General features: G+C 34.1%; 2 protein-coding genes across 6 annotated transcripts; one reads left to right on the top strand and one right to left on the bottom strand.

Moving 5' to 3' along the window:
* Positions 1 to 1,936: 1,936 nt before the first annotated feature.
* On the bottom strand, positions 1,937 to 12,092 carry LOC110822734 (SOUL heme-binding family protein). Of its 5 annotated transcripts, none has more exons than XR_015814170.1 (9): positions 11,749 to 12,092; positions 11,577 to 11,663; positions 11,383 to 11,453; positions 11,161 to 11,262; positions 10,956 to 11,060; positions 10,301 to 10,433; positions 9,165 to 9,477; positions 3,344 to 3,382; positions 1,937 to 2,468 (listed from the first exon to the last, which is right to left on the bottom strand). XR_015814170.1 is itself a non-coding variant. In XM_088210145.1 (9 exons), exons 1-8 carry the CDS (start codon positions 11,981 to 11,983, stop codon positions 9,192 to 9,194), a joined length of 918 nt encoding a protein of 305 aa, XP_088066271.1. In that variant the 5' UTR covers positions 11,984 to 12,092; the 3' UTR covers positions 7,696 to 8,476; positions 9,165 to 9,191. The 5 variants fall into 5 exon arrangements, 1 of the variants encoding a protein (XP_088066271.1); XM_088210145.1 differs by lacking the exons at positions 1,937 to 2,468; positions 3,344 to 3,382 and adding an exon at positions 7,696 to 8,476 and having other exon boundaries at positions 9,165 to 9,266; positions 9,368 to 9,477; XR_015814171.1 differs by lacking the exon at positions 3,344 to 3,382.
* On the top strand, positions 3,520 to 4,265 carry LOC110822737 (uncharacterized). The gene has a single exon (XM_022052918.2). The coding sequence runs from the start codon at positions 3,589 to 3,591 to the stop codon at positions 4,081 to 4,083; it is 495 nt and encodes a 164-aa protein (XP_021908610.2). The 5' UTR covers positions 3,520 to 3,588; the 3' UTR covers positions 4,084 to 4,265.
* Positions 12,093 to 12,525: the final 433 nt, after the last annotated feature.

Raw genomic sequence — 12,525 nt, 5'->3', positions numbered from 1 at the left:
GCATAATTAGCCACTCAAAGCCATTTCCTTTTTTCATTGCTATTCTAATTTCTACCTTGTACAGTAATTAAACAGAGTTACATAAGCATTCTATCATGCTGACACAACTATACCACTGGCAATCCTAACTACTCCACTGGAAACAAAATCGCCAAAAAATAAAAAAGGACTTGAATTTGACAAAATATCTTTGGTGTGGTACAGAAATCGTAACACATAAACCTGTGAGCTTTTGCCATGTATACCTGATCATCATGGCATGTACAAATAATAATGTTTTCCTTTTCTGAAGCAATATCACTATCGAAGGGTTTCTTTTCTTCTTTCCGCCAGAGTGATATCATTTGTAAATAGATTTCAGCAATAAACAAAAATATCAGAGCGATATATCCTTTGTAAATTATCATATCTATTATTATTATTATTATTATTCAGTAATATCATCACCGTGGAATGTCATCATCCCAACTGCATTAAATTAAAAGAACAATCACAAACCATCATCTCTGACTATAAAACTTCCCAATCTCATCTGGGTAATTTGAACTTTCAGGATTCTGTAATAAAAATGTAAGAATTTTACATAATTTAATCTGCAAGACCTATTTTATAGCAGAAACATTCAAAGTTCATTATGAATATTTATATATGGCATTACAAAGATGCTCTCACCCCCAAACTTAGTCCAGAGTTTACACTAGCACAACTAATATATTATTCAGTCAAAAATTTATCTCTAAAAAGCATCTCAATCAAACTAAATGTAGGTTTGACGAAAATGTTTTGTGCAATCATGAAAAATTGAAAAATTTTGATTGGGATAATGGTTGCACGATAAAGTAAGATTATTTATAAGCAGAAGTTTAACCATCACAAATATAATAAACAACATTAATAATATAATATAGTCAGCAGTTCGAAATTATTCTTCAAGCAATATCTTAACTGAATCTTAAGTTACAGGTTTTATAACTAAAATATGCACCCACTAAAATCCCTACCACCTAGCAAATTGGCCGAAAGGTAATTGGTTTGTTGTATTGTTACTTGTACCATCGGAAAAGGGTAAACGTTTCTACCACCACTATTACTTAATTCAAATTCTATAGCAAGCAACAAAGCATGCTTCGTTGACAACATCATTGAGCACTAAATACCTTTTCTGGATCTCCTTCATTCTCTCCATAATTCATGTCCTTATCACCAAAGTGGATCACAATTGTTTTCATGAGTTCATACACCATATTTTATTATCACTTTTATCCACTGTGATCTCATTCATGCCTAGAATTACAGCTCCACCACTAGATTAACAGAAAATCCACTAGAATCAAATGATAAAATCAATTAAAGAGACTAGCTGGCGTAGATGGAGCCTGCTGGAGCTGGCTAAACTAGCACTTGGTAACCAGCTCTGGACCATCACTTGCCGCAAATAGTATATGGGACCTAACTAAAGCGTATGATCAGGTAGGTGGTCACAGTGGGATACTGAGAAGGACCTTTGATTGGGACATTATGTGAGTTGTATTTGTTATCTATGAATATCTGTAGTGACTTGTTTTTGGTGGGTCTCTATTATTGTATAGTTTTTTTTTTTGTAGAATTTAACATAATATTCCAATTGATTATGTTCTTACTTCTAATTTGACTCTGCTTGTGAGTACATGTTATAATTTATACGTGTTATACAATATGATTTAAGATTAGAGTTTTGGGTAGTATTCTCTTTTATCAACATGTTCAAAAACAGCAGTCAATTCCACATCAATTTAACTAATACGGTCTGAATTTCACCTTTAAAGTTTTCTGACTAATTACCCTATTTCATCTGGGTCTTGAAATCAAAGTTGTCGAAATAGTTTGGAACCCATCTGGGCACAGTTTCCATTACAGACTTGCAGCTTCCAAATATTTACAGTAAAAAAGAGTATAATTCATATAATCACAGCTAAGGATAGTTATCCATTAGAAAAAAAGGAAAGAAAACCACAGAGATCTTATAACAATTATATCAGCCACGTTTTCTTTACGTCAAATTTTCTTTTCCTAATATTCAAGAGATGTGATTACTATAGCAGTTTCAAGCAGTTAATTGCATGAAGAGAAAGGTTGGTCCGTTGGCATTTGAACACCATGAAAGATGGATGAAGATAGTAATTATTACTAAAAAATAAAAAATTACCCACTGTTATCTCAGATCAATGGGATTTCGCCAAGTGTTGTTGATGCTAGTGGTGGGAGCAAATAGTCAATGTTGCACAAACAAAGTCAACCAGAGGCGATCCCCTTGCTTGCACTACGGTCAACCACTAACTGGGTGTTTACTGTTTTGTGGATCTTAGCCGATTTTTCACCGTTACAATAATAGGGTCTGGAGGGGATCCCTATACTCCCCACAAGTCCAAATCCAACTATCCAATAACCCGGGCTGTCCCATAACTCGTTGAGCTGACTCGGGAATGAGCCTGAGAATTTAGAGAGAAAACATTAAAGATATTAATTCAATGAAAATTTAAAAAATTTAACAACTTTACTTATAATTATTAAATTAGTTAACAATTAATTTATTTGTTTCACAAGAAACATCGAAAAATGGTTTTAGACTACTCTTATAGTTCCTTTGATTTATTTCTCATTTACTTTTAATTAATTTATAATTCTAAATTTTTCACATTAATCTTAATATATGTATACAAAATTACACTACATTTTCCAAAGTAGAAACCGATTCTCAATCCAAAAGATTTAAAGTGAGAAAAGAATAATTCAAACACAAAAACTATTTTATAATTATCTATTAAAATGAACATAAAAGTTAGAACTAGAATTATATAAGAATTAAATGAAAATGAACCAAATATATAATTGCAATTGTCCTACAAGGTCAATATAGAAAGTGTTGCTTACATCAACGCCTCTCAAATCTACAAGTAGGATTATCATGCAGACAGTTGTGCCATTGCTGCAACTAGAAGGAGAGGCGTGCAAGAGTAAAAAGTAAAAAAACCATTTTTGTTTTTTAAAATTTTAGCTGTTAAAATATTTCTGAAGCAATTTTAATACATTTGAGTTAAATTTCTCTCTTACCCAATAAAAAGTAAATCGTCTACATTTTAGAATATTCATAAAAATTTTCTGATCCAAACTAAAAAGATATAATTTTAATCTACCTTTTGTAAGACGCTTGTTTATATGAGCAAGGAATCAAAATGAATCAAATTTAACTATAAACAATAAACATAAAGTGAAATAGACCACTTTAAACAAAAAAAAAATGATTCATTCCCATGAAAAATAGGACACTGGGTCAAATTGTAGGTTACACAAATGTCATGATTACCTCAAGGAAAAAAGGACTTAAAGCGTCTGAGCTATTCACCTACAAAAAGAGAGAGAAAAAGAGATCACGGATACAGTGACGGATAAATAAATGGCTCAGAAGTAATATTTCAAACAATTCAAGGGCATTCTCACAAACGCTCTCTCTATAAATACAACATCTTTGCAATGCCATGTCTCCTGACTCACAAATCCATTACCAGACTAAAAAGCTTTCCATTTCAAAAAGCGGCAAAGAAGAAAGTCATGGGGAATTGCCTAGTTCTTGAAGAGAAAGTAGTAAAGGTTATGAGGACGGATGGGAAGATCCTCGAATACAAAGCACCCACCAATGTCCACCAAGTTCTCTCAGAATTCTCGGGCCATGCAATATCTGATTCATTCCCAGACTTCCGGCATCTTCAACCGGACACCAAACTGCTTGGAGGGAACTTATACTACCTTGTGCCTCTTCCACTGGCGCGCCAAGAACGTAAGAAAAAGAAAGTCAGGTTTTCAAATCCGGAGGTGGAAGAAAACGGGGGACAAGGAAGTGGGTTTGTGAGGATTAAGCTGGTGATCAGTAAGCAAGAACTGCAGGAGTTACTTCAAAAAGGAGGAGAAGAGTCAGTTCACGAGATTGTTTCGAAGATTCAGAGTAAACAGTTAAGAATAAAAGAGATCGACCATGAATCTGATGGTGGTGATACAAATTGTAGAGGATGGAAGCCTGTGTTGGAAAGTATACCTGAAGTAAACTAGTGACAAATAGCGTAAAGTCTATACCCTTCTCTCTTTACTATAAAGAAATGTACAAAAAAAAGAATTGAAAAAAGAAATACACACTTGGACTCGTTAACCTTCTGTAGTTTTAAAAAATATATAGACAGTGTCTCCATCAAAAGAATGGAACAAAACAATACAATTTAGCTGCTCTTCAGATATCACTAGTGCTCGCTATATATTCTCTTTTATCTAGTCTAACAAATAAAGCTGAGCAATCAAGAACCAGAAAAAACGAACTAAAGTCCGTTCTAAACCGTCTTGTTAATGTGTTTTTGCTTGCTTGAAATACATATTCCTCGCTGGTAAAAGCATAACATTATAAGACTGATACACCAGAACCAACCAAGAAAAGCATCAGATTAGTTCAGTTAGATCAGTATACAAGACATATATAAATGGAACTGAGAAATCAGGATTGCTAAGCAACCATTTTGTGCTGTCTGATGGCAAGGAGTATAATGGAGGTAACAATTATAGAGAATAATACAAAATATTCAGACATGTCAACTAAACAAGCGGAAGATGATAAGGTCGCTACATATGCAAGCCACTAGTGGCCAAGGAATCATCTGCCAAGTCACCCAAAAATTTGAAGAACAGAAAAAAGAAAAAAGTTAAGGATATGCATCGTTTATTAATTAATAGATTAATCAATTAACCTATTAAATCTTCTCTTAATTAGTCATAAAAAAAATTAATATGCACATATCATTGTCGTTTATAACCATAATTATTATAGTTTTATAGTGGTTCTCCTATTGCTTCTACCACAATGGTGGTGCTGGTAGCTGGTGCTATTGCCCATAATTAAAAAGAGCACTTGAGGTTTAAATTGATGAGACAACTCAAGACCCAGTAAGAACGCAAAGATAATAAATACGGCGGCGGAAGAAAAACTTTTACTTCTCTTTCGAATACATGAGTCATGATGATTCCCCTATAATAGCATTAGGGAATTTGGCAAATAGTATAATTTTTTCTCCTGTTGATTGTGGCTTTCCATTACCATTCAGGAAATGTAAGCTCTTCAACTTCTTTTCAGGGTATCGAGAGTCTTCCGAATCTTAGATCCAAAGGTTAGATTAAGATAAAAAAAGCCGAAAGACAACTAAGAAGATGCGCTGATAATGAAGAAATAGGAAAGGCTGCAGTAAAGTACTAGTCATTAAATAAGTATTTTGAGGGAAATTTCAACAAGAATAGTCGAAGCAATTAAGTAACCTACTGACCATGGGATTCAAATGAAGATCAAATTTCACTTACCCAATTTAATGATCCTGAACCTCAAGAGGCATGGTGCCTTAAATGAACTGTAGATGCGCCTTTGTTCCGGAAACAAAATTTACTTCTAACACTAGAAATTAGTACCATAACCTTTGTGAAAAATTAGGGGCTAAAAACATCAAAATTTTATTAAACACATCACGCTTAAAATCGCATCTCCAACAAAAGAGACTTGAAAGTGATGGCTTTCCAGCCGCATGGTCATTACCTAACAGTCATTCACTATATCAGACCATCTCAGAAGCATCAAGCACAGACGCAACTCTACAGTATACACCATTTTGATATGATAATGCACAAGTTTCAGGAAAACCTACCAGACCAGATAAGTATTTGTCATAAAGTTGACCATAACCGATCAAATGCAAGCAGATTAAGTTAGCCTATTAATTACGTATCAGTAAACAGACTCCCCCTCTTTTATAAGCCTCCTAACGATGTTTAAAGCAGATAATAGCTCAGAGCAACTGACAACGCTTGCCCTCTGACCTTGTCAAACAGGTGCCCCATGAAGCCGTATGGACGTTGTGTACTCTGTATGGCCAAGTCAAAAACTTTTCTCCGTGTAGATTGTTGTATATCAGCTTTTCAAATAAATACATCCCTATTTCTTATTAAAGAAAATACTTAACGCTTCATTAAGCATGCAATTTTTCATGCAATCTAATCACTTTAAAGTGATGATATTTTAGCGTCAAATGCACCAAAGGGAAAGTAAGACGACAAAAATAGGCTCTTTTCCGTCTAAGAGCAGTCACCATATCTGCTGCATCCAGTAGAGCAATATGCGCACTAGGAGGACAAGAGGTTGACCAAATGTTACAGTTAAGAGGCACTTACTCATTTTCCAACAGGCTATACTTCCTAGTTGATTTGATACCAGGTGCATGCTACAGTAATTTAGACCAATCAAATTGTTGTCGGCACCAAATCAAAATTACCATATTTTTACTCTACTTATTATTAGATTTAAGAAAAACGTATCTTGAAATAAATTTTTGATGAATTTAACAGCAGAGAAAAATTACCATACTTTACTACAGTAAATCACTTCAGATTTTCCCATAAGACAAGTTTAATGTGCATTAGAGAATCTGAAAGTCAGTTACTTTAATCCCTTTGACAGAAATAGAAAGATAAGAAATATTTCACAAGTATGCTGCCTTTATTTGATTCATAATTCTAGCAAACAACAAAGCAAGAAAAAGTACCATAATCTTACAAGGAAAAAAAGTGTGACAAATTTAACTAGCCTTTAACATTTTAGATTACCCCCTTTCTTCTGCTTACTTCTTGATAAGTATAATGTCAACCAGTCCCTACAAGTTCCTCAACTTCTGAAATCACCACCATAATATTGGCCCTAGGATAGATTGTATATAGATTATATTTTATATTTTGCAAAATATGTATTTATTTTTAAGATAAAATTTTGTTTTGAATGAGTTTCATCCTAAAGTAAACTCTCACTTCTAAACCTTGTATAAATATACATACTCATCAATGAAATGACAATTTTGTAGAGTGAAATTATTATGAAAACTTACATGTTTGAGAGCTTGTCCTCTCAAAACAAGTGGGTTCCTTAACCCTTTCCTGGATCCAGGCAACTGTTTCCTCAGACATCCTACATAGTTTACTTCAACCCATCTAAACATTACCTGTACATCAGGTATGGCAAGAGATTGAAAAGTTTTTTCATGATTAAGCACATGCTTGACTCCTCCACCCAAAATCTGAGTTCTATAACACCTAGAAAAATGACCTTTCTATAGATGCCTAACTTCAGAAACTTAAAACCTTATATGATTCTCTTGTTTTCATGGGTCATAATCTATCAGATGAGGACCACGTGCTTCAAATCCTTGAAGGCTTACCAATTTATTACGAAAATGTAGTCATTAATCTAAGATCGCACAAATCTCTCCCGTCATTAATCTAAGATCGCACAAATCTCTCCCGTCATTCATCGAGCTGTGGACTACCCTTACAAGATATGCATCTTACCCACCAAAAACCAACTTCCACAACAGATCCATCAGCTGCATTTTATGCCTATTCCAACTCTTAATTATCAAACAACACCTATAGATCCTTCTCCAACTGCAACAATGAGACCTTCCAAAAAGACCGTGGACATGGAAGATAGATTGAGGGGAGATGATAAATTGTATATAGACTATATATATATATATATATTGTATTTTGTTAAGATATATATTATCTTTAGAATAAGATTTTGTTTTGAATGAGTCATCCTAAAGTAAACTCTCACTTGAAATCTTATATAAATACACATACTAATAAATGAAATGACAACTTTTGAAAGTGAAATTATTCTCAAAATTTACACTGAATGTGTGTACACTAATGAGTTAGACGTAGAAACATTACTAGCTCCATTCCCCATCCTTCAGCCAAAATAAATTTAATGTGCAATACAAAGTTAGGTTTTTATGACCTTGCCATTTTTCTGTAATAGGAAAAATTAGATTTTTAACATATTTTCTTTTACTAGTCAACCATTTGGTCCGAGTGGTGTACTTCCTTCCTTCCATGGCTAAGATTATGGGTTCTACTCCTGTAGGTGTTCAGCCATTTGGTTCGGTGGTATTCTTCTTTAACTTCCATGCAGAATGTTGAGTTTTGTAGTCTTGCAGTTGCAGGTGTTAAAATCCTGCTTTACTTCAACCCAAAGAAGAAAGTATTATGTTCAATATAGTCTACTCGAATCCATAAACATAACCTCCTAGTTGGATCAAATTCACATACTATGTGTCATGCCAGAGATAGATGCACTGTTAGGCTCTTTTTTCCATCAGTTTAGGATCAGGGAAGAATAGTTTCAAACCATAGATTTAAAGACCCCAAGAATTTCACAAGTAAATTTGCTTTCTCTGTATCAGCCGTAGTGCTGATATCAAGCCCAATTATGGGGAGGGTGATTTTTTTTTTTTTCAGGTAAATGGGGGATGAATCTAATAGATGTTAGGTTGAGGAATCCACCAGAGGGTATTAACCTGGGCATCCCACTGGGACGGCTGGAAGCTGGGAGAGGACCAATGGGCTAATGCTGCATTGGCACCTGATAATCATAGAACAATCATTTTTGAGGGGAAAAATGGTTAATCTTTATTGGCATGAAGCAAGATGTAACCAAATCAATAAACTAAATTAGGATCAACATTAACATTATCAGCAAAGACTGAAATTTCCATAAAGCATGTGATGAAATTCTGATGCGACTAGATACATTATTAGTTAAGGGCTATAGGTATTGTTAACTTACTTGTTAAGCGATTGGGTCTATATTACACTAGAGACTTAGGACTATTTACTAAATTACAGACTGGGAAAACTTTTAAGGGCTATTGGTGAGAGGTGTGCAATTGGAAAGACACCCATACTGAACCTCCCAAGCAAGTCGGGTTTATAGGCATTTGCAATAATAAAATCAAGACTTAACACAACAAAGCAAAAAACAAATTAAAACTTGCTTTCCTCATAGAGGAAAAGAAAAAAAAAAGAGAATACTATTCCAGTTTTGGTTTATCTAAAGCTTAGTGTAATAAAATAATTCATGATGCATGGTGCTAAAAAAAAAAAGAAAAACCAATACACATGCCAATACAATTGATTTATTTAATAACGAGCTTTGTTACACGTAACATTGACGATGTTTGTTCAATTGTTAGTAAACTTTTTTTTCTCTCTAGAAACAAGATTTTTTTTATTAATTTACACAGAAGGTATATAAGTTTGATACAATATACCTTGGAAATGGAGGTGCGAATAAAAAGCTATTTCTCCTTCCTTTCTACTTCCAGCACTATCTCATTACGGCGAGTGAACGGAAGTGTAAATGGTGGATTGTACTGTAAGTGCACATAGAGAGTGTCAACCATGTCCAGAAGGATCTCAGATAAGTTCCATGAAAACAAGTCATTCAGAGACTCTTGCTGTTACTAATTATCACCTGCGCAACTTCTACCAAAGAATCCTTCCTTACTTGGAACTGATTGTCATTTTCCAGAGCACGTCGTAATTTGGATTCCCGCTGTTTAACTTCCTCATCAGTAACAAAGCCTGATTCATTTGAAGATGGAAACATAACCAAGAATATGAGTACAAGAAGGATGGCGATGCATCAATGTACTTCATTATCCCCAAGACAGAAATAGCAACATTTCCATCAATTAGAAAATAGACCTCTATAAATACAACAGACAGAGAAACTATTAGTAAATATATTTAGTAAAATGAAAATCACATTAGTCAAAAGTAAATGCTATGATGCCTCTTTTTCTTCTTCTGTATTTATCCAACTGTGGGTTTTTCAGGTTGTTTTTCAATCCCCACAGCCACCAATAACATGAAGGTCTTATCATCTCCTGCCAAAAACTATGCGGTGATTTTAGCTTCTTTCTTTTTCCAAAGAACTAATGCATCTCCAAGTATTTTTCACCTCCAGTTTTATACTTATCAAGCAAACATAAAGATAATAGTAAATGCTATTTTAATTAAAGATCTAAAAGATTTTGATGGAAAATGAAGATAAATAATTCCTCTGACTCAGAAACAGTTACAGTCGATAAGAAAAGTTTACAAATGGCTTAACCCAAATATTTTAGTTTATATGCTTTACCAATAATTCCCACCACTTGTCATACGTTTAAGCACGCCATTGCTCACGATTTTAAACACAATGTTTCATCTTGGTCATATTTTGCTACAAATTGAAGACAAAATTAAAATAATAGTGCAGAGTAGTTTTATGCTAGCTTTCATGGATAGTAGAATGCACAAAAAAATTAGTGTTCTTACATATTCTCAATCCCGAAGTATTCAGTGATTGATATCCACATCATCATCACATCCGGTCAAAGAAAACTCAAATACAAGTACAAACCTGAGAATGCAACAACTGCAACAACTTTCTTTGGCACCTCTTGGATCCTCACAGATGGATCTCTAGGCAATGGCAAGCTGGCACCATATTTTGAGGGCATGACAAAGGACATCCTCCAATTGCTTTGATCTTCCTACTAAACAAATGCATAACCAATTAGATTATGGTAGCAAAGAGACGGATGGAAATAAGGAACTTTATGAAACAGATATATCAGGAGATCTAAATGTCCAATAATCATAGATGTACATATATATCTTCTGGAAAAGTGAATGTCCACATGTAGTTGTATATCAAAAGGTTGATGTTTGCCACACAAACACAGTACAAGTGAAGGCACTGATTCTGCCTAGAATTAGTCTCAGCCAAAATACATTGTTTCGAGTTTCTTAGTAAGCAAAGTAGATTATATTAAATGGATAAAGGATACAGTGATATATACTGTTCAGGGTCATGCACTACATGACTAGTTTTCATCATACTGGATTAGTAAAATGAAATGAAATTATTATACTAATTATCTCATGTTGGTCCAAGACATAATGCATTTAATTACCGCACCCCTAAAAGTGCACCTAAAACATGCATCACAGAGAAGATGCCAAAGTCTAAAAGAAAATATGTTACTAATATAAGATCCATGTACGAAGCATACCCTCTTTGTTATTACAGGAGTTGTCATTTCCATCTTCTCCCCATCAGCTTGAGTCTTACGCGTTATTACAGGGGTGGTCATCTCCATTTTCTCCTTCGGGATATTCTAGGAATAGCAGAAATCCAAACTAAGCAAACCGATCATCTAATTAACTTATACAAAACAACATGGCGGGAAGTACTCCATCCAAATAATTACAAACTACCTTACCAAACAGGTACTCAGCTAAAACATTGAAGGACTGAGATGCACCACTGAAATCAAATCCAGTCTTGCCAGGCATGGTTGTCTCTGCCACGAAATAAGACTGTTTCACAGTCACAGCCCTTATTTAGACAAAACATGGATGTGTCAAAGGGAAAAAACCAACAAACAGGAAAGCACAAGCAAATTACTGGCAGAAAGAGACAGAGACTAATATATGTACCTCAACTTCTCTTATCTCATACTCGTCTCTCCTACTGAGAATCCTATATTTCACCGTTTCAAGATCTGGAACTACATAAATCCAAAGAAAAACAAAAAAAACGAAACACTAGCTCCACTATTTAAAAGAAACAAAAAGAAAAAAACATTCCACGTTCAACCACTCAAAATTAAGTAGAGAATTATATAAGCTACCTGCCATTAAAGCTTCCTCCAAATTTCTGCCGTCAAATCTCTTAGGGAACACATATTTCGCGGTCTCACTTACCAAATCCACGAACACTTCAAAAAAAAATAAGAACACGATCGGAACATAAATCAAAAGGCAATGAAATAAGAAGTTTGGAACTAGGGAGTGAATATTTACGGCGCTGAGAGACAGATGAGGCCTGAGAAGCAAGAGCAAGGACAAGAGAGACCCGAGCGTCAAAGGCGGACATGGTTCGTCTCTGCTGTGGAGCCATCGTTTCCCTATTTGCGGCCATGGATTTTGTGGTTGTCACGTTAAGATACGATCTCCTCTTAGGGTTTAAAACAGTGCGGCGATCGATGTGAGGATTAGATGGAGCTTGAGTGATCAGTGAAGGCTTGCAGAGAAGCATTTTTTAAATTCCCTTCTTCTTCGTCCTATTTCTTGGGTTTCAAATTTCTGTTTGAGAAGGAAGATTTTATAAGGGACAGAAATGGAAGCCGCCGTTAGAGTTTCTCCCGGGAATGTCAAAAAACTACAACCACTAAATTATTTATTTTTATCATATTTAAAATCATTATATTTCAAAAATAAAAATTTACCTGCCCAAAGGCTGTTGAGGTCGACTGTCATCACTTACGGGGAAAAAAAATCGAAAGTTTATTTATGAAATTTATTTAAAATTTATTATTATAATGTACAATATAAAAATAAAAAAATTAGCATACTAAATAAACTTAAATAAAATTTTGAATAATATATTCTAATTTTTATTAAAATAGTAGAATTCAACACGTAATCTTTTTTCTATCAAGTTTATTGTCTTTTTTAGTTTCATTTATTAAAATTCATGTTATAATTTATATATACGAAGTAAAAAGTGAGTGATAAAAAATAAGAATACACATAACTACCAACTGGTACCCAAGGAGAGATTTTAAGAAGAGGTATGAA

The sequence above is a fragment of the Carica papaya genome, chromosome 8, assembly GCF_054855325.1.
Source record: "Carica papaya isolate Zhongbai chromosome 8, ASM5485532v1, whole genome shotgun sequence".
In the NCBI taxonomy this organism is placed as follows: domain Eukaryota; kingdom Viridiplantae; phylum Streptophyta; class Magnoliopsida; order Brassicales; family Caricaceae; genus Carica; species Carica papaya.
Note: the sequence above shows the minus strand (reverse complement) of the source record. Positions and strands in the feature narration are given on the sequence as shown.